This window comes from Coregonus clupeaformis, chromosome 31 (assembly GCF_020615455.1).
Source record: "Coregonus clupeaformis isolate EN_2021a chromosome 31, ASM2061545v1, whole genome shotgun sequence".
In the NCBI taxonomy this organism is placed as follows: Eukaryota; Metazoa; Chordata; class Actinopteri; order Salmoniformes; family Salmonidae; genus Coregonus; species Coregonus clupeaformis.
The window spans coordinates 3,433,243-3,459,088 of record NC_059222.1 but is presented as its reverse complement, the minus strand read 5'-3'; the positions used below and the strand labels follow the sequence as shown (position 1 = coordinate 3,459,088).

Here is a 25,846-nt window from a genome sequence, read left to right as displayed (position 1 = left end):
CTCTTGGCATTCTCCTAACCAGCTTCATGAGGTAGTCACCTGGAATGCATTTCAATTAACAGGTGTGCCTTGTTAAAAGTTAATTTGTGAGATTTCTTTCCTTCTTAATGCGTTTGAGCCAATCAGTTGTGTTGCGACAAGGTAGGGGTGGTATACAGAAGATAGCTCTATTTGGTAAAAGACCAAGTCCATATTATGGCAAGAACAGCTCAAATAAGCAAAGAGAAACGACAGTCCATCATTACTTTAAGACATGAAGGTCAATCAATACGGAACATTTCAAGAACTTTGAAAGTTTCTTCAAGTGCAGTCGCAAACACCATCAAGTGCTATGATGAAACTGGCTCAATGAGGACCGGCAGAGGAAAGGAAGACCCAGAGTTACCTAGGATAAATTCATTAGAGTTAACTGCACCTCAGATTGCAGCCCAAATAAATGCTTCACAGAGTTCAAGTAACAGACACATCAACTGTTCAGAGGAGACCGTGAATCAGGCCTTCATGGTTACTGCAAAGAAACCACTAGTAAAGGACAACAATAATAAGAAGATACTTGCTTGGGCCAAGAAACACGAGCAATGGACATTAGACCTATGGAAATCTGTTCTTTGAGTCCAAGTTTTAGATTTTTGGTTCCATCTGCCGTGTCTTTGTGATATGCAGAGTAGGTAAACTGATGATCTCCGCATGTGTGGTTCCCACCGTGAAGCATGGAGTAGGAGGGATGGTCGGAACAGCAAGCCCAGGACAAAGTAGCACATCCGGGGAATAGGTCAGCAGAAACTGGATCAGCAGCACGATTAGGTAGCAGGTCGAGAGAGAGAGAGAGAGAGAGAGAGAGAGAGAGAGAGAGAGAGAGAGAGAGAGAGAGAGAGAGAGAGAGAGAGAGAGAGAGAGAGAGAGAGAGAGAGAGAGAGAGAGAGAGAGAGAGAGAGAGAGAGAGAGAGAGAGAGAGAGAGAGAGAGAGAGAGAGAGAGAGAGAGAGAGAGAGAGAGAGAGAGAGAGAGAGAGAGAGAGAGAGAGAGAGAGAGAGAGAGAGAGAGAGAGAGAGAGAGAGAGAGAGAGAGAGAGAGAACCATTGAAACCCATATTGTGTATTGCTGGCTAACATACCGTACTAGTAGGGGAAAATCCAATTATTTTTCTGTTTGCTAACTTAGCTAGCTAGCTAAACAACCACCGGTAGCCATATCTATGACTGAAAATAGAAGAAGTTTCACAATCGTAGAGATCCTTTGTATTGCTACAATGTTACAACCAGCTCCTAAAGCTAGGTTTACCGGCAAACGTTAGCACATGACTGGAGTTGGCTAACTAGTTTGCCTGGCACCTACTAACTTGTTATGCGCCACGCCTTGCATTTGCAACTTGTTCGCAAACAATAATTCTACTAGCTAGCTATGTAACATCGTTTACGAGGGTTGACGTTGGTTATGATTATGACCGTGGATGCATTTCAATCTCACAAAATTATAGAGATGACGCAAGATAGGATTCCAAACAGATGTAAATAACAAATAGCGCACATCCAGCAAGCTAGCTAGCTAAGTTTACTAGTAAACAGTGAGGGAAAACAATGATACAACAATTTACTGTTGTAAATCTCTAAAACTGAAGCTGGTTTTACTATAGAAATATTTGCCTGAGCATGCCTGATAGCCTACCTACCTAGACTCATTTGTACAATCTGGTCACTGGGTTGAGGGTTATGCCATATTTCTTTCTATTAGGCTAGATATTGTTGTAAATGTATTCTCGGTACCTGTGCACATGTATGCATGTTCAACTAGTCTACCCTAATGTTGCTGTTATGCTGGCACGGTTCAACCGTTGTTCAAACTGTACAATAGAGTATAATTTGTTTAGTTTTTTGTCTTACAGAAAATACTGTGTGGTGCCTGGGATTCTTCCTGGAGTAGATTCTAGATACAGAAACATAATTACTTTGCCTGCATGTGTCATTGAAGCAGAACTGTATCCCTCTTGAGGGATTAGACATTATTCTGGATTTCAAGCAGATGACTCATAAGGAGCTGAATGGCAGTTTGATCATGACTCACTCCTCCCACAGCTTTACAAGTATTCCCTGAACTTACTGTATGTTTCTTTGGAATGGCAATTTCATCATGACCACCTCTCCCATTATATGCTGATCACCAGTTCTCCTAGCTACAGATTGTTACACAAGATAATGTGATTTAACCAAAGATTTTTGGTATCCATTACTGGGAGTTAGAGGATAGGTACTGTTTGGTGTAGCACAGAGAATCTTCGATCAACCTTAGTGATGCCGTCTTCGTCCTAGATTCGGGGAATCAGGAGTCTCATAAAATGTCTTTGTCCAGTTGGAGGGGGTCAGTTTGAATTTAGAAAATGCTCCGTTATTAAAATAAATAGTTGTTTTGCTCCATAAAATAATACAACAATATGTGCGCCACCATCGTGTCTATTTCAAGTCTTCTCACTCGATCAATGAGAGAAAACTTGAAATAGATAAGATGTCGGCAGAAATCTTTGGTTAAATCACATTATCTGGTGTAACAATCTGTAGCTAGGAGAACTGGTGATCAGCAGATGATGGAAGAGGTGGTCATGATGAAATTGCCATGATGGTAATTTCATGATGAAAATGGCATCCATGTGTTTGATGCCATTTAATTCGCTCCGTTCTGGCCATTCTTATGAGCCGTCCTCCCCTCAGCAGCCTCCTGTGTGTTCTACATGGTCTTATGCTGAGCCACACTGGCCGCGTTTATACAGGCATACCAATTCTGATATGTTTTCCTAATGGGTCTTAATCACACATCTTTTTCAGAACTGATCTAATTGGTCAAACGACCCACCTAAAGCTTTTGAAGTGTTGTTATGACCATGTCAACAAATCTAATTTGTTGAATTGGGCTGCCCAATGTGCTGGACATTTCTTTTCTCATCACTCATTTTGAAAAAATGTATGCTAAAAACTTGGAAGTCAATCAATCCCCCATCATTGACACAATGGAAAAATCTAATGATTTATTATTGAAATATTGAAATAGCATGGGCGACTGAGAAAAACAAATTGGTACAATTTAAGACCAAGTGGCAAACAATAATGCAGTCACTGGATAAAAAAGGAAGCACGTTGGTGAAATCAAATTCTGTACCACATACAACAAAATACAGAACAGTACACAATTTAACCACCCCACTAATTGTATTGATCTCTATTAGACTGGCTAGCTAAGCATACCTAACATGGACATTTCAATGTTGTGAGCTTGCTGTTAGCTAACTAGCGTCACTAAATTGGCAGCAAGGTTGCTAGCCAGCTGAGACTGCCTGAGAACCAACTAACCAACCATAGATGATTTATACACATTCATCATTGCTACCAACACACAAACAGAGACTAAGTTAGCTATATCGACAATTCTATTTTTAGTGTTTTCCAGACAACGGTGGAATAGATGGCTAACAAATTGAGATACCAAATAATAGTAACATTAACGAAAAAACAAACATGTTTACTCTGCTGATGGTAGCTACCAGTCTAGCAGTGACTACCAGTACCATGGCGTAAGCAAAATTGATTGACAGTATGTATACCAAAATATAGTTTATATGATTTAGCTGATGGCTTTCAGAGTTCAATACAGGACTGCTAGCTAGCTAACTTACCAGGCTAATCCATCAAGCTAGCTAACATTAGGTTACCTCTAATTGAGAATCTTCAGTTTTGTTGAAAATAATCGATGGTGCCATCAAAATGGATTCCCCATCAGTTCAGCCTGAAAATTCCATGTATTATGTTCAACATAGGAGGGCCAAGCACAGGAAGTAGCTCTTTCAGTAGTTTAGTTGGAATAGTGTCCAGTAGACAGCTGGAAGGTTTAGAGGCCATGACTATTTTCGTGAATGTGTCGGCAGATACAGGATTGAAAAACTTGTGTCTCCATTGATCCGAGGTCCTGGCAGCTCTGTGCAGACTTGGGACAACTGCGTTTTGGAGAAATATGCATATTCAAAGAGGAGTCCTTAATTTGTTTTCTAATGATGTCACACCCTGATCTGTTTCACCTGTCTTTGTGATTGTCTCCACCCCCCTCCAAGTGTCGCCCATCTTCCCCGTTATCCCCAGTGTATTTACACCTGTGTTCTCTGTTTGTCTGTTGCCAGTTCGTTTTGTTTCTTCAAGCCTACCAGTGGTTTTCCCCCTTGCTCCTGTCTTTTTCAAGTTCCTGTTTTCTAGTTTTCCCGGTTTTGACCATTCTGCCTGCCCTGAGCCTGCCTGCTGTTCTGTACCTTGTCACACCACCCTGGAATGTTGACCTCTGCCTGCCCTGACCCTGAGACTGCCTGCCGTTCTGTACCTTTTGGACTTACTGACCTCTGCCTGCCGTTAACCTGTCATTTGCCTGCCCCCTGTTTTTGTAATAAACTTTTGTTACTTCGACACATCTGGGTCTTCTCCTGAAAGGTGATAAAGGATCAAGATCTTTTTGTCGAAGAAGTTCATGAATTCATCACTGTTGAAGTGAAGGCCATCCTCACTTGGGGAATGCTGCTTTTTAGTTAGCTTTGTGACAGTATCAAAAATAAATGTGTTGATTGTTTTTATTCTCCTCAATCAGGTTGGAAAGTGATCAGGCAGCAGTGAGGGCATTTTGATATTGCACTGTACTGTCTTTCCAAGCTAGTCGGAAGACTTCCAATTTGGTGGAGTGCCATTTCCGTTCCAGGTTTCTGGAAGTTTGCTTCAGGGCTCTGGTATTTTCTGTATACCAGGGAGCTAGTTTCTTGTGACAAATCTTTTTAGTTTTTAGCGGTGCGACTGCATCAAGGGTACTACGCAAAGTTGAGTTTAGATCCATTTACATTTAAGTCATTTAGCAGACGCTCTTATCCAGAGCGACTTACAGGAGCAATTAGGGTTAAGTGCCTTGCACATCGACAGATTTTTCACCTAGTTGGCTCGGGGATTAGAACCAGCGACCTTTCGGTTACTGGGACAACGCTCTTAACCACTAAGCTACCTGCCGCCCCTTTAGGTGCTTTAGATCCTTTAGGTGGTTAACTGATTTTTGAACTCCGACATCCTTGGGTAGGTGGAGGGAGTTTGGAATGGCATCTTGGAATCTTTTGGTTGTCCGAGAATTTATTGCGTGGCTTTTGATAATCCTTGGTTGGTGTCTAAGCAAATTATTTGTTGCGATCGCAAATGTAATAAGATGGTGGTCCGATAATCCAGGAATATGAGGAAAAACATTTAGATCCACAATATCTATTCCACAGGACAAAACTAGATCCAGGATATGATTGTGGCAATGCGAAGGTCCCGAGACATGTTGGACAAAAACCCACTGAGTCGATGATGGCTCCGAAAGCCTTTTGGAATGGGTCTGTAGACTTCTCCATGTGAATATTGAAGTCACCAAAAAGTATTCACCAAAAATGTAATATCTTTTGACAGTGTAAGTTCTGTAATCATTGTAAGAGCATGTGACAATAAAGAGCTGCACTGTTAAGAGGTAACTGCATTCCAGAGTAACTTAATGGCAGTTAGTTGCCAGATGTAGTGTTACCTAACTGGAAACCAGCTGGTGGTAAAGGTTGTTGTTTACTTGACAGTAACTTACTGGCCTGTAACTGCTAGTAGCTCACTGGCATCTAACTGCCAGTAATTTAGTTATTGTAATATTCACAGTAACTTCATTGCAACTAGCTGCCAATGATTTACTGTACCTTTACAGTAAACTGGCATTCTCTGATGACATCTACTAATCATTCTTTACTGTTAGCACACTTGGAACTCAGCCTCACATAGGGCCTCATTTATCAAAGGTGCGTGCGCACAAAACATATTCTAAACATTGCGTGTGCCAACATGACAGGAAAGTGTGCGTATCTCCATGCAAATCTCAGAAAATTTGTGCACACAACTTCTAGAAGGTTGATCAACTGTACTGCAAGCAAATAGGCTTTATTGCTCGTTTGGGGGAAATGGGAGGTGTTTGATGCACAGGAATTATAATAATGGTAGGCTAATAAAAACATTAAAATGTACGCTTATTGATAAAGCAGATGCATTTTCAGTTGGTGAGGAGATTGCATAGCAGCATGTCATCTAATATGTTTATTTTAGTTTTTATATAGTCTGTTTGGTAACATCGCTAATAAACCAGACGCTAACTAGAGGCAAGAGACAGAACTAGTCTACAGGCCATACAAACGCTTCACACGGCGTGGCTGCTGCCACTCTAATCTGGTGGTCCCTGCGCGCACGACCCACATGGAGTTCCAGGTCTCCGGTAGCCTCTGGAACTGCCGTTCTGCGGCCAACAGTTAACGTTCAGCCCAGTCAAAACTATTCGCTGCTCTGGCACCCCAATGGTGGAACAAGCTCCCTCACGATGCCAGGACAGCGGAGTCACTGACCACCTTCCGGAGACACCTGAAACCCTACCTCTTTAAGGAATACCTGGGATAGTATAAAAGTAATCCTTCTACCACCTGCACACAAAATATTTAAAAAATAATAAAAATAAATAAAAATAAAAATAATAAAAATATAAAAATAAAAGAAATTGTAAAGTGGTTGTCCCACTGGCTATCATAAGGTGAATGCACCAAATTTGTAAGTCGCTCTGGATAAGAGCATCTGCTAAATGACGTAAATGTAAATGTAATATAGGCCTAAATCATAATCCTATTGCAGGACGGCTTTCCTTTTTTTGTCATAACTGGTTTTAATTATTCCCGCTATACAACAAATAGTAGGCTACCATTTAATCAATCGCTCATTCAATAGCCAAGCATGCTCGAAAGTAAATCGGTCTATTTACTTTTGAGGCTTGACAATATGTGACAGTATGGGTAGGCTACAGTATTGCTGTGCGATAGGATTAGGTGTGTGACATTATAGCCAATTTAATTTCAGAGCCTATACCAAGTCTGGAGATAGAAACACAATTATGTATTGATAAACAAAATATTGAACAAATTGTCTTTCCATAGAAGTGTGGGCTCTAACCTTTACTTTTAAATTGTTCAAAAGGACAATCAATCTTGCAGAATGTGTGGCCAGTGTCTAGCACTCCCTAGGCCTCATGCATTTTTAGTTTGGAAAAGTCACTCCAACATTCTGCCCACACAATGTGATCAAATTTGCCATTGCACTTTCTTTTCGGAACTATCATGGCCCAGTTCCAACATCTCCAAATCATACAGAAAATTAGGGTGTTTTTGCTACCATAAAAGGTGAATGGAGGGCATTTTCAAGGTGGGGATGTAGTGCTCGTTCACGACCGCACAAATCATAATTTACCTTCCTGCAAATAGACCTTCCTGCCACACCATCAGGTCGGTGAGCATGACAGAGATCAACTACAGTAAGTTACCACATACAGTGTGTCCCTTGCCGAGATGGGGAGCCAGCATGGTCATCACCATGGACCCGGACACCCCAAACACCTCATAATGTTGGATGTCAGTGGTGGACCCTGTGTAGACTATAATGTCCTGTCAATAACCCACTTGCAACTAGCTGACAACTAAGTCATTGAAAATTAACCTTTTCACATGTGAGTTCCAAATATCTTTAACGGTCCCCCCAGCGTGAGTTGTTTATGCACATGATGTCAGAATGCACTCACTGTTCCAAAATGTGATTGTTACGCAACAGGACAGTTAAATCCGTGCTGCCCTCAAACCAAGACATGCTGCCTGCTTTTATTTATAGGCTGTTTCAACTTGCCAATTTCAAATGATTTTTATTTTCGAACAACAGTATGAATTGAGGTGTGTTGCGCCTCCTCATAAATTGACATAAAAGTAGGCCATTTCAGTTTTGCGGAAAATTCATTTTTTGGGCTTTACTGAGCCAGACGAACCACCCCAAGCATTTCCCCAGTGTTCAAGTATGCAGACTGCAGTGCCTCCCTGTGCGACTGCCTTGAGCAGCAGCTTGAGGGACTTCGCAGGGAAAATGCTGTGCAGTCAGGCATAGGGGATTGTCTGCAGCAGGACATGGACGTCTCGTTTGTCATGCTACTTTACTGCCAGCTGTTGACCGTGCTCCTTGAACTCCACCTCCCCTCTCTGCATCTTCCTGCATCCGAGTGCCGGCATCCACTTCCTGTTCGACCTGACTGTGCCACAGGCCCCTGTGCTGTTGGAAAGCAGCTGCTGGAAGAGTGTGGGAGTGCTGTACCAACTGTCCACATACAGTGTGTCCCTTGCCGAGATGGGGAGCCAGCATGGTCATCACCATGGACCCGGACACCCCAAACACCTCATAATGTTGGATGTCAGTGGTGGACCCTGTGTAGACTATAATGTCCTGTCTTCACATCGCACATAACAAAGAACTTGACCCCAAGCCTGTGCATTTTGGAGGGAATATATTGACGGAACGCCAGCCTACCCTTCCATAACATCAGTGCATAGGTCCTTCTATGGCACAAAGACCCAACCAAATTGTGGATTATAATTAATGGACATTTTGTAGGGGTTGATGTGTTTTTCATTAGGGCAAATCAAGTCTGAAATGTCAAAGCAGAAATCACAAACTTTAGAAGCCTTTTTTTAAACTCAGATACACTACAAGTTTCCATTTCCTGCTGTGCAGAAAAATTATCAGCAATAAAAGAGTGATCAAAATAAGATCCTATGTCTGTAAATCACTGCAATACCATTCCCTTACTGATGTTCCTCTGGTCTGTTCACGTCGCATCATCTACCAGCTCTGTTCATAACTGTTCATGACTGATGAATTTGTTTACCTTGTTCATCATCATCATCCGTCTGATTGGTCTCTTCATCTAAATTGCTCGTCCTGCTGTGACTTTGACTTCCTCTCTCATCATCATCTTCAGCAGCAGCAGCAGGACGACTCTTACAATAATCATTTATCAATTCTGTCAAATCAGAACTACTACAGATGTAGTATCTTAATTTGAGCCAGTTTGCTATAGCAGGACAATAATCCTGCAGCAACAGGTAATGTGAATTATTATGTGGAAGTAGTTATTGTAGGCTAGCTTCTGTCAAACTATCTTTCACACCTCGTTGATTTATGAGGGGACAGGACTTCGGCCTAGGATTTGAATATTACACCCAGGTGTGACTTCACACCAGGATGTAAATATCACACATTATTTTATTAATAAACAGAGCTTGATGTAATGTCAGGTGGAACCTGACCCAGGAGGCGGGGCTTATGACCACAAATGTCAACTCTGTGATTAGGGATCGATTTCTGTGTACTTACAAGTATTATGCAACATTATTAGAACATCATTTGTAGATCATATAAGATCTCTTACACATATGAACATATGTAACATTTAAATTGTTATTAGACCACATTGTGTAAGATCATTGAAGATCTCTTGCACGTATAAATATAATTCCATCCACTGATGCTGCAGACATCAGTTTTCTAGGAATTACATCAGTGATGGAAAATGTCTGATGTTCAAAGACACATCATCACACATACAATCTTCAACATTATAGTCAGTGAAGCTTACAGGGCTCCCTGTTAATTAACCAACTCGTAAATAGACCACCTATCCCAAAACCGGGGGGGAGTTGGAGAGGAATTAGTATAGGCGAGGTGGAGTACTTTTAATGAAGTCTTTTCACTCACAGGATACAGTAGATCACCCCCAGAAGTGTTTGCAAGGGTTAAATCTGCATTAAACATTGTTGATTCACTGTCACCCTAAGACAAGATGCCCCCTCTCTAAACTGTTTGTATTTGGGCAGTGGTGTGTCTGGACTTGTAGCTGTAGCCTGGATTTGAGTACCATGAACATATCAGATTTAATTATTATATTAGATTTTTAAGGTCAAGAAGTATCTCTTACACACACACAAACATAATTTTACTCACTGATGCTGCTGACATCAGTTTTCTAGAATTAAGGATGACATTTTACATCCTAGATATTAGTGGTGGGTACCCATATCGCTATTTCTATATGATGTTGATATCTTTTGATATCAATATGAGCATGGCATATCGTGATATTGCATTTCTCTGAGCGCTATTCAGCATTGGTAATTCAAACATACAATGATATTTAATTGCTGCAATTCCCCATTGAATAAAGTTGTTTCAAAAACAAGCACTCAAGCAAAACACAAAGCTAAGCATACAATCATGTTACGATCAGTACAATTACTTCTCAATGTGGACACTTTAGGGGTGGGCACCAATATCTCTATTTCAATATGATGTTGATATATTTTGATATCGATATGAACAAGGCATATTGTGACATCAGTTTATCCTTGCTGTTAACCTACACTATATAATACATGACTGTTCCTGTAGACAGAAATCTCTCTCACAGACCTTCTCAAAGGCTCTCAACCTAGCATTCTTAACTGTCTGCTGATGGTTGATTGGCTCCTCATTGTATTCAAACGGGTTAGGGGTAGGCCAAAGCCACCAGAGCATTCACACCTGTCCCAGTGGGGAATCAACAAGCAGTTGTCCGGACTTGGAAGTTACAATTTTCTTTTTCAATCAAACTGCTCAAAACTGATAACTACTGAACCAAAACTGTGTAATTAATGCCTAGTTAATGTATATAGTTTGATAACTGCTGAACACTGTACCTCATAAATGTATCAAATTGACATCAAATTTATGTTTACACTTACATTTTTGTCATTTAGCAGACGCTCTTATCAAGAGTGACTTACTGAAGCAATTAGGGTTAAATGTCTTGGTGAAGGGAACCACATAATGTATGGATATGGCTGCACTACATCATTCTCCATCAGCCAGTGTGCTTCAATAGGACAAAGTGGCAAGAGTCACTGTCTGTGCTACCATATGGAATTATTGTGTAGTGTACAATGCACTGCTGAAATACCTGGTTATATTTAACAAAATAGTCCACTCATTATCTGAATTTCAATGATACATGATTTTCTTGTCATTTGTTAACAATACAATAAACTATCACTTAGTTAAACTGCTCAAAACTGATAACTACTGAACCAAAATTATATAGTGCATTGTTAACATACAGTATATTTAAGTGATAATGTCCTCGAACACCGGCTTCGAGGGCATTATCACTTTTATAAAAAGGGTTACCAACATATTCAAATAATGACGTTATTTTGATGAATATATTCATACAATTTAAGGTTGCTACCCAAGACGGCTGGTCGTTCATTCTATTGGTTCGGTTGCCAGAGACGCGACCCAGTCGTTCAGTCTTTTTATTCTGCATCTATCGTTCGTTCTAAATGTTCCATTGCCATATTGGCTGGCATTGTTCTTATCCACTGCTTGCTAGCTAGCCAACTACGGCTAACTTACAGTCACGTCAAACAGTGCAGCCAGAATAACAACAATATAGCTGTATTTGTTTAAGCTGTTTTCTAGTGACATTTATAACAATGACCTAATGAGACGCTGTTGTTCAGAGGAGCTAGCCAACAACGCAGCTAAAACAATCACTTCAAACTGAAGCTTGAAAGACTGCAAACTAGCTACACTTAGTTTTGTTTTACCTTTTTTCAATTGACATTTGAAAAAAGGTAAAAGTGGGTAAGAGTGGGTAAGAGCGTTGTGCCAGTAACCGAAAGGTCGCTGGTTCTAATCCCCGAGCCGACTAGGTGAACTGTCGATGTGCCCTTGAGCAAGGCACTTAACCCTAATTGCTCCTGTAAGTCGCTCTGTATAAGAGCGTCTGCTAAATGACTAAAATGTAAATGTAAAATGATATTTGAGATTCTTCAAAGTAGCCACCCTTTGCCTTGATGACAGCTTTGCACACTCTTGCCATGCTCTCAACCAGCTTCATGAGGTAGTCACCTGGAATGCATTTCAATTAACAGGTGTGCCTTGTTAAAAGTTAATTTGTGGAATTTCTTTCCTTCTTAATGCGTTTGAGCCAATCAGTTGTGTTGTGACAAGGTAGGGGTTGTATACAGAAGATAGCCCTATTTAGTAAAATACAATATTATGGCAAGAACAGCTCCAATAAGCAAAGAGAAACGACAGTCCATCATTACTTTAAAACATGAAGTCAGTCAATTCGGAAAATCTAAAGAACTTTGAAAGTTTCTTCAAGTGCAGTCGCAAAAACCATCAAGCACTATGATGAAACTGGCTCTCATGAGGACCGCCACAGGAAAGGAAGACCCAGAGTTACCTCTGCTGCAGAGGATAAGTTCATTAGAGTTGACTGCACCTCAGATTGCAGCCCAAATAAATGCTTCACAGAGTTCAAGTCACAGACACATCTCAACATCAACTGTTTTGAGGAGACTGCGTGAATCAGGCCTTCGTGGTCGAATTGCTGCAAAGAAACCACTACTAAAGGACACCAATAAGAAGAAGAGACTTGCTTGGGCCAAGAAACACGAGCAACGGACATTAGACCGGCGGAAATCTGTCCTTTGGTCGGGAGTCCAAATTTGAGATTTTTGGTTACAACCGCCATGTCTTTGTGAGACGCAGAGTAGGTGAACGGATGATCTCTGCATGTATGGTTCCCACCGTGAAGCATGGAGGAGGAGGTGTGATGGTGTGGGGGTGAACTGTTCACCGGACGTGCTACCTTGTCCCAGACTTGCTGTTTTCAACTCTCTCTCTCTCTACCTCACCTGCTATTTCAACCTCTAAATGCCAAGCTATGACCTGTTGCAACCTCTACAACCACTGCAATTATTATTTGACCCTGCTGGTCATCTATGAACGTTTGAACATCCCTCAGAGCCTGGTTCCTCTCTAAGTTTCTTCATAGGTTTCTGCCTTTCTAGGGAGTTTTTCCTAGCCACCGTGCTTCTACATCTGCATTGCTTGCTGGTTGGTTGTTTTAGGCTGGGTTTCTGTATAGCACTTTGACATCTGCTGATGTAAAAAGGGCTTTATAAATACATTTGATTGATTTGATTGATACTGACCACAACCAAACAATTACTGCCCACAACTACAGACCACTATTGAGCACAACTATAGAGCACAACTACTGACCATAACTATTGACCACAACCACTGACCAACACTACGGACCACAACTACTGACCACAACTACTGACCACAACTAATGAACACAACCACACAACTTCTGAACACACAACTACTGACCACACAACTACTGACCACAAACGCTGACCACACACCTATTGACCACAACTACTGAAAGGGGAAAGGAAAGAGGAAAGGGGGGATACCTAGTCAGTTGTACAACTGAATGCATTCAACTGAAATGTGTCTTCCGCATTTAACCCAACCCCTCTGAATCAGAGAGGTGCGGTGGGCTGCCTTAATCGACATCCACATCATCAGCGCCCGGGGAACAGTGGGTTAACTGCCTTGCCCAGTGGCAGAACAACATATTTTTACCTTGTCAGGTCGGGGATTCGATCCAGCAACCTTTCGGTTGCTGGCCAAATGCTCCTAACCACCAGGCTACCTGCCTCCCAGTTACACACTCCACTGACTACAATTACTGACCACAACTACTGACCATTACTACAAATGACAACTACTTACCACAACCATACAAATACTGACCAGAAATACTGACCACAACTACTGACAAACTACTGACCACAACCACACAACTAATGTCCTCAACTAATGTCCTCAACTGACAGCAACTACTGACCAAAACCACACAGGCCTATAGTATTTTCATATTTTGAAGTACGCTTTCATATTCAATGCGAAGTACCCTTCTCAATGATTTCCCCCCCCAAAAAAATAAATCTCAACGGAGCTTCAAGTATAGGCTACCACAAGACATTACAATTCAAAGCTGGCATATTTCTGCTCGTCATCCCAATTGTACTTTTTGCGACCTGAGGAAAAAACATGGAAGAGGAGCACTGCAACATAAAATCTCAAAAAGTTGATGCGAGGAAGTGGCACTGCTGTCAACATTGGCATACTGTTGATGATTTGTTAGAGAAATACTGCACTGAGCGACTCAGAAACTGAAGGGTTGTATATTACTATTATTATTGTATATCATAAGGAAGAAAACAATTTTGCAACAATGCTGTTCATACACCTTTGAGGATACACACTCCAAACCTACTTTTAAATATTGTGGCAGACCAGGGGGTTTGATCAAGATGTTTACACAGATCAGACACAAGTGTGATACCTCAGTTTCAAGGGTGTTAATTTAAAACAATAAGGAAAAAGAAAAGAAACCGGTTCCTCCAGGAGAACTCTTCCGGGTTACCGCCTTCTGGGCTCCGGGGAATTCTGTCTCCTCTGGGGTAGAACACTGAGCCCCTCAGTTCTATCAGACCGTGAGGCCGTCTGTCCGGTAGCAACCTCTCACTACCGCCAACCCTCCCGTGTGCTAACCTCCTGGCATCTTTATGGGCCACATACGGCTGTTGAGCAATCAGCCCCTTGATTGCTCACCAGCCTCAATCAGCCCCAATTAGTCCTGGCCGGAGGACCGTCGAGACCTGGCACGTTCTGCAGAGGGAGCCACCGCCGCGTGATGTAGACTCCGTCTGTCACAAGGTCTCCGTCTGTCACAGCAACTTTAAAATGTAAAAAACACTCCACATTACAAAATACAGAACCACACAACTACTGACCACTATGACTGACTAAAACTAAACAACTGCTGACCACAACCACACAACAACTGACCACAACTACTGACCAAACAACTATTGAACCACACAATTACTGATCACAAATACTGACCATAACTACTGACCACAACTACACAACTGCTTACCACAACAACACAACTAATGACCGAACAACTACTGACCACACATCTACTGACCACAACTTCTGACAACAACCACACAATTACTGACCACAACTACTAACTACACAACTACTGAACCAAAGACCTACTGATACAACAGCTGACCACAACCACACAACTAATGACCAAAACTACTCAACACAACTACTGACTATAACTACAGACCACAGCCACACAATTACTGACCACAACTACTGACCACGCAACTACTGAACAACAAAACTACTGACCACAACCACACAACTGCTGACCACAGCCACATAACTACTGACGATATCTACAGTGAGGGAAAAAAGTATTTGATCCCCTGCTGATTTTGTACGTTTGCCCACTGACAAAGAAATGATCAGTCTTTAATTTTAATGGTAGGTTTATTTGAACAGTGAGAGACATAATACCAACAAAAAAATCCAGAAATTTTTTATAAATGTATTTGCATTTTAATAAGGGAAATAAGTATTTGACCCCCTCTCAATCAGAAAGATTTTCTGGCTCCCAGGTGTCTTTTATACAGGTAACGAGCTGAGATTAGGAGCACACTCTTAAAGGGAGTGTCAGGTATTTGCCAACAAGGGTTTTGCCACCAAGTACTAAGTCATATTTTGGAGAGGGGTCAAATACTTATTTCCCTCATTAAAATGCAAATCAATTTATAACATTTTTGACATGCGTTTTTCTGAATTTTTTTGTTGTTATTCTGTCTCTCACTGTTCAAATAAACCTACCATTAAAATTATAGACTGATCATGTCTTTGTCAGTGGTCAAACGTACAAAATCAGCCGGGGATCAAATACTTTTTTCCTTCACTGTACATACCACAACCAAACAACTAATGACCACAACTATTGACCTAAAAAAATGACAACCACACAACTACTGACCACACATCTACTGAAACACACAACTACTGACCACATCTTCTGACTACAACTATAAACCACAACTATTGACAACACCTTCTGACAACAACCATGCAACTACTGACCACAACAACTGACCACACAACTACTGATACAACTACTGACCACAACCACATAACTACTGACCAAAACTACTAAACACAACTACAGACTACAACTACAGACCACAACCACACAACTACTGACTTCAACTGCTGACAATGACCACATAAATACCCACCACAACCACACAACTACTGACCACACAACTACTGAACCACACAACCACTGACCAAAACTACTGACCATAACCACACAACTACTGACCATACTCCTACTGATCACAACTACTGACTACAACCACACAACTATTGACCACAACTACTGACAGCAACTACTGAACACAACTTCTGATTAAAACTATAGACCACAGCCACACATCTCCTGACCACAACCACACAACTACTGACCACAACCACACAACTACGGACCACACAACTACTGACCATAACTACTGACCACAACCACATAACTACTGGCCATAACTACTGACCACAACCACATAACTACTGACCACAACTACTGACCACTATTGACCATAAGTATTGACCACAACTACTGATGACAATCACACAACCACTTACCACAACTACAGATCACAACCACACAACTACTGACCATACTCATACTGACCACAACTACTGACTTCAACTACTGACCGTTACTACCAATGACAACTGCTGACCACAACCATTGACCACAACTACTGACAGCAACAACTGACCACAACCACACAACTACTGACCAACAATAGTGACCATAACTACTGACAACAACCACACAAATACTGACCACAACCACACAGGTACTGCCTACAACTACTGACCACAACCACACAACTACTGACCAAAACTACTGAACACAACTATTGACTACAGCTACAGACAACAACAACACAACTACTGACCACAACCACCAACTACTGACTACAACCACACAACTATTGACCACAACTACTGACAGCAACTACTGACCACAACCACACAGGCCTATAGTATTTAAATATTTTTATGTACGCTTTCATATTCAATGCAAAATCTCCAAAAGTTGAAGCGAGGAAGCAGCACCGCTGTCAGCAGTGGTTGGTACTTTGTTGTAGGATTTTTTACATTACAACCTTCGAATGTGGATATAGGCCTAATGTTGATGATTTATTAGAGAAATACCGCACTGAGCTACTCAGAAACTGAAGGTTTGTATTTTTCTGGGGAAATGTATTTTATACCATAAGAAAGTGAAATTGTAGGGTGTGGCTGAAATAGGCGTATCCACTAATTTGAAGGAGTGTCCACATACTGTTAGGTTCTGACAAACAGAGTGAAAAACTAACGGACAACTAGTCAAAGCTCAAACCAAGTTTATTCACCCAATGGGTCAAACAGCTGCAAGGACAAAGACATATTTACACAAGCACTGGTATTTATACCTTCCTCCTATGCTGAGTCTCCTCCTTACACATCTGGACAGCCAATACATCTCTGTTGCTAGACAGGACTTTAGTGAGACCTGTTCTTTCTCACTTCATCTGACCTCACTTCGGCCCAAATTCCTCACTTCTCCCCAACTCACGGCTGTCCTGTTGACTGGAACCAGACTGTGGCCCTTCTCCTCGCCATAGGATACCTGTTGTCTCACAATAACATGTTCTGACAGAATGTAAACTTTCTGCATTCCCCTCTCTCCCTCAGTAACATAAATAAGGATATTTCATATTTCAAGTTTAGAAGTCAGTACCCATCAGTCCCCCCTTTTGAACATTAACTCCATACTGTTCAACTTATATAAACTTGAAAATTACTTATAAACAAACAGAAAATAAAACATGGTTAAGATTCACAGTTGATTATTATGGCCTCTGATTTATAGGTACACTATGCACACTCTTATTTCCCTCTCTCGTCGGACACTGATAATGACATGTCAGCTGGAGCTTTTGACTTCCTCCATTTAAGCTGGAGCTTTTTACTTTCTCCATTTCCTCCTTCGGGTTCCTAAGAGAGTGATAGCACAAGACTTGAAAAGCAAAAAGAAACACAGAACATAACAAGTATTAATAATGTGTTAAGCTATGCATAATTATATATGCAAAGAAAATCAAAAGTTTGATAACATGACGATTCCCACTCTCTCTTCACCTTATTCTATGCCTTCGGGATAATTTTCTGCTGGGTTCCACAAAAATGAAGGCCCTAAGGATCCTCATGCTGTCACCCAGTCTTCCCCGTCCGGCCACAGGTTACAAGAGGTGTTCCCAAGCCATGTCATTTTCACTTCGCTCCCCTTCTCCTTCCTCCTCCATGGCCACCCAATATACACGTGTGGTGGCCCTAATCAACTTTACCTCATCCTGAGGTAAATCAGCACTGTATTTACGTTTCAAGATCAATGCCCTCAGAAGATGATGTCCCAACAATGCTACCAAGGTAACCCCTGCTACTGCTAACACTGCCCATGACGCATACTTCAAAATACCCCTTATTTGCGCCGTAGTCCAGTTCCACGCTGTTACTATAGCATCCTTCACTACTACTACCGCTCCTTCAGTTACTGTCCCTACAGCGACTGCCGTGAGAATAGCTATTGCATGGAATCTGTCTCCTGCTCTCCTATTGCCTTTGTGGTTCACTGATATATCTAGGACTGAACCTTTCAGATACATCCGACCTGTCTCCCAACTCATACCCGGTTCCCTAGCCACCAACATCTCCAGTGACCTCCTGTGTTCTGCTACAGTCGGTACCTGTGGATAATACTTTCCTGTGCTCAGGTTAGGTACACATCTCTCATCCCAAGGCTGATCTACACTCCACCCCTTTGTGAACACCCTCATTACAGCGTAAACTTTGGGTCCCAACGGTTGATAATCAGCCACCTTCTCACACTTTCCATTTACCGTCACTCGGTCCCAATCTTCTGGGAGATATGTCAAGTGTTTGCTGGCTGTTAGAAATGGGGGAGAGATTAGTGGCATTGGAAGAGTATCCAACCTTACAAAACTCTGAGTCACATGTTTCTTAATCACACTCTGCAGGAGATGTGATGCTACTACTACAGTGAACTTCCCTTCCGGTGATGTGGCCTCCTGTATACAGGGATCTGTGGCTATTCTTTCATGCGTTGTACCTTCTTTGACAAATCCCTCACTGAAAGTTGACAATAGTGTCTGAAATGACAACACTATCTCTGCTACTCCCACCATGATCTGGGTATGTGTGACGTTCAATTTAACTTCATAGTAGTCTCTATATTGTGCACAGTTAGCTGTCCTTCATCTCCTATGAGCAATCCCCTGTAACAATATACATAGGAGTGGTATCGTTCCCCAGAGACTCTATTACCCACTTTCTTAATTTATTAGCCACACAAATCTCCGCCCCAGTCATATTAAATTCTGCTTTTCCACTTCCCTGTAATGTTAACGCCTTGGTTTTTGGGACTCCATACAATGCACTGATATTGGTCCTGCCAGAATCTGCAACTAACACTCCGTAGGACTGACCCTTGACCCCCCCCATCATACCATTTACACTGATGGATTTCTGTCTCAGTCACCAGTTCAGCCCCTAAATGAGTCTGTAAGTATGCCTTCATCTGCTCATATCCATCTTCTTCCCCCTGACGCTTGACTGTCAGAATAGTGTGGTTCCCATATTCACCCCTTCGGATGTTGTCCAGAGTATAATTACCCCAACAAGCTATCTTTCCTCAGGTTCGTGGTCTGCTGGTGTCTAGAACTTTCCCTGACCACTTCACTCCCTTAGTTGCTGTACTAAAGGGCATCACTGGTGAATAAAACCTCTTACGCGATAGCACTTCCCCCACACTATCCATTGCTGCTCCATCGTCAGCAATAGTTGTGTCAACGCTGTCAACCTCCTGAAATGTTTTTAGTTCTGGTAGCATTAATCTGAAAGTTATCGACTGACCTTCAACTGATTTAGAACCATGGCACATTATGTCCATCTGCGGCAATAGAGAACATCTAGTTTCGTTATTTAGACTCTCAGTGTTATTAGTTCTTTCCACACTCCTGTCTGTAATAAAACGACACCTTGTTCTGAACAGCCTACGTCCAATGTACTAGTCCTGTTATCAAGTGGCTCCACCCAGATCACCATACCTTAGTGATTAGTATCCGTATCCGTAGCATTAGTACTGACTCTGCCCCAATTCATTCTTGTGTCTTCATATTTGGCAACTCATTCTATGCTAATTGTCAATTTATCATTTTTACACGGTGCATTAATCAAATAAAGCAACTAACACAAAAACTATGGCGGTCAAAGTAGCTCCCAGATCCCACCCAACTGCTTGTCTACAGTGGAATCGACTCTTCCTCTCTCTCTTTAGTTCCACTTCCTCTATCATGGCACTTTCCAGCTCACCCATTATGCAGCTGGATCTCGTTTCACGGGAGATGTGTGAACCCACCGAGGACAGGCAGTGGTCTTTACCACTGCAGGTGCTGTAAGGAGTACCGTGTGTGTGTTCCAGATCAACGCCGTCCCAACACCCCCGCCTGGTGAATCTTGATGTACACTCGATCTCCAGGATTCAGCCCGTGCTCTCGGTTATCTCCTGGAACCTGCTCCTCATTTTCTGACAATAGGACAACATGGTACTCTCATCGGTCTCCCAGTTACCACTTCATGTGGCGTGAGTCCTGTGGTGGCATTAGTTGACGCCCTCATTGACATCAGTACCACGGGTCAATTCGTAACCCAGTCTTTCCCTTCAGTGCTCAACGTCTTGGCCAATTTCTCCTTAATCAAACGATTACGACGCTCCGTAATCCCCGCTGCTTGCGGCATGTATGGACAATGAAAAGCATGGGCGATTCCCAAAGCCTTATTCACCGACTGCACCACTTTGGAGGTGCTTGATCGGAATCTAATGTCCGGAATAAGCCCCATCTCGGTATCACTTCCCTTATCAAAGTTTGTGCTACAATGTTCACTGAAGCTGAGGAAATTGCAAATACTTCTGTCCATCTGGAGAATCTGTCCAATGCATGAGAACCACCAATGCATGAGTCTTTCCCCTGCTTCAAGGGAGTGGCCCTATAAAGTCTAAATGGATGGATGTAAATGGTCCATCCGGCAGGGGTTGCTGTCGGGCAGGAGTATGCATCGTAGGTGCAATATTGTGTTGGGCACATATCACATTAACCCAGTCCCCACCTCGTCGTCTTGAACTGAGAATACATGTTCACCGCCGATTGATGTGTTGGTCCATGACACATTTCAGAAGAGTAATATGTATACCGCTTGGTGTTACTGGCCTTCCAGTGGTAGTATTATACCACAACCCCTCAGTGTCTACTTGGCACCCATGTTCTAACCACTCCCACATTTCTTTCTTGTTAGTTTGCTGCTGTACATATTTTGGACTTAGAATCCCAGCCCTGGTATTCACAATATTTACATGCGGTTCCTTAACACCTTCTCTTACTAAGGCTACCGCCTTAGCAATTTCGTCTGCTCGGTGATTCCCTATGGCTATTTTATCTGTACGACTAGTATGAGCTTCACATTTCACCACTGCTAATTTACTGGGTAGCTGACATGCTTCTAATAATGCCTCTACATCATGTCCATTTTTTATTGGTGTTTCTGTCGCTATTAACATGGATAAAAGCGTCTGCTAAATGGCATATTATTATTATTATGTGTGTTTTTCCGCGTTATTTGTAATTTATTCTGTACATAATGTGTCTGCCATCGTCTCTTATAACCAAAAATAACTTCTGGATATCAGGACAGCGATTACTAACCTCGTATTGGACGAAGATTTTTTCTTCAACAAGTCGGACGTGAAAGATATCCTACAGACACCCGACAAGGCCCATATCCCCGTCATTCGCATGAGAAAGAGACAGAGATATTGTGGACGTAGGTCGGGGTGCCTTGTAAGGATCCGACAGCGAGCGAGTAAACTGCCTCTCCCATCAATCCTATTAGCCAATCTTCAATCATTTGAGAATAAATTGGATGACCTAAGATTATGGTTATCCTACCAATGGGACATTAAATACTGTAATATCTTATGTTTCACCGAGTCGTGGCTGAACGACGACATAGACAACATACAGCTAGCGGGCTATACGCTACATCGGCAGGATAGAACGGCTGACTCCGGTAAGACAAGGGGTGGCGGTCTGTGTATATTTGTAAACAACAGCTGGTGCACAAAATCAAATACTAAGGAAGTCTCGAGGTTTTGCTCGCCTGAGGTAGAGTATCTTATGATAAGCTGTAGACCACACTATTTACCAAGAGAGTTTTCATCTATATTTTTCATAGCTGTCTATTTACCACCACAAACCAATGCTGGCATTAAGATTGCACTGAATGAGCTGTATAAGGCCATAAGTGAACAGGAAAACGCTCATCCAGAGGCAGAGCTCCTAGTGGCCGGGGACTTTATTGCAGGGAAACTTAAATCCATTCTACCTAATTTCTACCAGCATGTTAAATGTGCAACCAGAGGAAAAAAAACTCTAGACCACCTTTACTCCACACACAGAGACGCATACAAAGCTCTCCCTCGCCCTCCATTTGGCAAATCTGACCATAACTCTATCCTCCTGATTCCTGCTTATAAGCAAAAACTAAAGCAGGAAGCACCAGTGACTCGGTTAATAAAAAAGTGGTCAGATGACGCAGATGCTAAGCTACAGGACTCTTTGCTAGCACAGACTGGAACATGTTCCGGGATTCTTCAGATAGCATTGAGGAGTACACCACATCAGTCACTGGCTTCATCAATAAGTGCATCGATGATGTCGTCCCCACAGTGACCGTACGTACATACCCCAACCAGAAGCCATGGATTACAGGCAACATCCGCACTGAGCTAAAGGGTAGAGCTGCCGCTTTCAAGGAGCGGGACTTTAACCCGGACGCTTATAAGAAATCCCGCTATGCCCTCAGATGAACCATCAAACAGGCAAAGAGTCAATACAGGACTAAGATTGAATCGTACTACACCGGCTCTGACGCTCGTCGGATGTGGCAGGGCTTGGAAACTATTACAGACTACAAAGGGAAGCACAGCCGCAAGCTGCCCAGTGACACAAGACTTCCAGACGAGTTAAACCACTTCTATGCTCGCTTCGAGGCAAGCAACACTGAAGCATGCATGAGAGCACGAGCTGTTCCGGATAAATATGTGATCACGCTCTCCATAGCCGATGTGAGTAAGACTTTTAAGCAGGTCAACATTCACAGACAGATTACCAGGACGTGTACTCCGAGCAGCCGCTGACCAACTGGCAAGTGTCTTCTCTGTCCCTGACTGAGTCTGTAACTGTGGCTGTCACACGCAAGGCTGCGAAGTGAGCGGAGATTCCACTCTCAATGCCGCCTGTACTATTTAATCCCAGTGAGAATGTTGGTCCACTACCCCCGCAATAGCCGTTTTGATAACAGCTTTCAATCCTGCCATCAAAGCAGACGTTCAAATTCCTGCATTTTGATCGTATCTATCCCCCATTGTCAGATTAGCACATAACGCATCATCCATCTGATCCACATAATCGCGTATTCCTTCTTTCGGACCCTGAGTACAGTTACCAATTTTACATGCATCCGGTCAAAACAACACATTCCCAACTGTAGTTAAGAATCCCTCAATTTCGTCATTTGTTGTTGCTGGGTCACACGCTTCAGTCCCGAGGACCAAGCAAACGTTCGATATCCCTGTGCGAGTGTTGGCAACAAGGCCCTTGGCAAAATCGAGGGTACAATATGATCGTAATCACCAGCATTGAACCCAAAAATTCTACCCTGTTTCCTCAGGAAACTGATAAATTCCTGTCCCTCCCTTACTGGATCTGGTGCCTCTTTCATAATATTACGCATTTCGCTCACGCTCAGTGGCTGATGGTGATACTGAATTGGGATTCATACTTGGGGATGCCGTCATCAGGAATAGGGTTGTCCTCCCCTGGTACTATTTGTCCTGGATAATATGTAACCGGAGTTGCGTGTGTTCGTACTGGGCGCACATCTCTATGATCACCTGGATCATGTTGATCCACTATCCAGTCTGGGATTACTATATCCATTATTATTATTATATCCGGACTGGTAATGTGCCTGTCCTCTGCCTCTCGCAACACATATCACTCTTTTTCTTCTTTTAGAGAGTAGTATAATGGTGGCCCACCAGATGTGATCTGTTTCACCTTATAGCATGGGGCGAATGGCGGAGGAGTGGCAATTGCATATACTCCTCCACAAGTATTTTGATACTGTTGAAGCGCAACCATGAGTTGTTATATTTGTTTTTGTCTAACCTCAAGGGCTCCCTCTAATTCCTGGTTTAGGTGTTGAGTCTTTTCTAGTACAATAGCCAATTCCTGCTTTTGTTCATCTAATCTATGTGCACGCCCTTTGGATATGCCTAGTTTTTTATTCGTTGCCTCTGTGGCAGACCAGGGGGTTTGATCCAGACGTTTACACAGATCAGACACGGACACAAGTGTGATACCTCAGTTTCAAGGGTGTTTATTTAAAACCAGTAAGAAAAAGAAAAGAAACAGGTCTCCTCCAGGAGTTGGGTTGCCGCCTTCTGGGCTCCGGGGAATGCTGTCTCCTCTGGGATAGAACACAAAGCTCCTCGGTTCTAGCAGACAGTGAGGACATTTATCCGGTAGCAACCTCTCACTACCTCCAACCCTCCCGTGTGCTTCCCTCCTGGCAACTTTATAGAACCCGTACGGCTGGTGATCAATCAGCCCCTTGATTACACACCAGCCTCAATCAGCCCCAATTAGTCCTGGACGGAGGACCCGTCGAGACCTGGCATGTCCAGCAGAGGGAAACACCGCCGCATGATGTAGACCCCGTCTGTCACCCCTGACCTGTGCACAACAGAAAAATAAAAGCGTTCAAAGGACAAGAACCACCTGGTAACTTGATCATTCGTGTCCTTTCCCCTGGCCATCCAGACCAGGGGAGCATGTTCGGTGACCAGGGTGAAGTGGGTGCCCAGCAGGTAATACACTGCTAGACAATCTTTCTCGACAATCAATCATGTCGCAGGCATCCGTTTGCACCAGCATCGGTACCTTCAAGCGTCTGAACGCCGCTTTGGCCTCATTCGACCACTTCACTGTTTTCGGGAGGCGGGCCCTGGTCAGATCGGTAAGGGGGGAGGCTATAGCCGCAAAGTTGGGGATGAACTGGCTTTAGTATCCGCCAGGAAGGACTTCACCTGTGTCTTGGAATGGGCCAGTCACGAACCACCTGGACCTTCCTCTCCTGGGGCTTGACGTTCCCCCGTCCGATCAAATAACCCAGGTTCTCCACCTCCTCGAACACCAGCTTGCATTTCTTGGGATTCGCTTGCCTGAGCGCGTCCAGTACCGCTCCTCCAGCTCAGCGGCTTTGGAGACATGCTCAGTTCACCATCATGTTTCCAACCTTGGCTGTGGATGATGATGTCATCCAAATAGGCCGCTGCGAACTGTTGGTGGGGTCGGAGGACTCGGCCCATCAAATGCTGGAACGTGGGCGGGGCTCCATGGAGACCAAATGGGAGGACCCGGTATTGGTATAAGCCGTCTGGTGTCAAGAATGCCGTCTTCTCCCGGGAGGGGGCTGCCATAGGTACCTGCCAATATCCCTTGGTCAGGTCCATGTTGCTGATGTACCGGGCCTTTCCCAATCGGTCGATGAGCTCGTCCACCCTCGGCAAGGGGTAGGCGTCGAACAAACTGATGTTGTTCACCCTCCGGAATTCATTGCAGAAATGCAGACTGCCGTCTGGTTTGGGCACCAACACAATGGGGCTGCACAATGCGCTCTAGGAAACCTCGATGACTCCCATCCTCAGCATAGCCTCCACCTCCTGCTTCATGGCCTTCCTTCAAGCCTCGTGGATCCGGTATGGCCTCTTTCGTACCGTTTCTCTGGGACGGGTGCGGACATGGTGTTCAATGAGGGTTGTTCGGCCCGGCTTCTCGGAAATGATCCGATCGATGAGCTACCGGAGCGTTTGCTTCTGGGCCGATCCGATGTCCTCATTTCTCGGGACCACCACTGGTCCAGTCGACATCCCGGGTTTTGACCACAACACAGCCAAGGCTGTCCTCACGTGCCACCTCTTCAATAGGTTAACGTGGT

The 25,846-nt window shown here is 43.1% G+C and overlaps 1 protein-coding gene across 3 annotated transcripts in view; it reads right to left on the bottom strand.

Annotated features, from left to right (window-relative positions):
- Positions 1-517: 517 nt before the first annotated feature.
- Positions 518-25,846, bottom strand: part of cd37 (CD37 molecule) — a 58,938-nt gene continuing 33,609 nt past the window's right edge. The window contains exon 9 of one of the 3 annotated variants that reach the window (XM_045209746.1): positions 518-783. In XM_045209746.1, the coding sequence (XP_045065681.1) occupies positions 622-783 (162 nt within the window). In that variant the 3' untranslated portion in view covers positions 518-621. Of the gene's footprint in view, positions 784-17,056; positions 17,730-22,973; positions 24,583-25,846 lie in introns of those variants that run through there. The other 2 variants (XM_045209748.1, XM_045209747.1) reach the window with 2 other exon arrangements.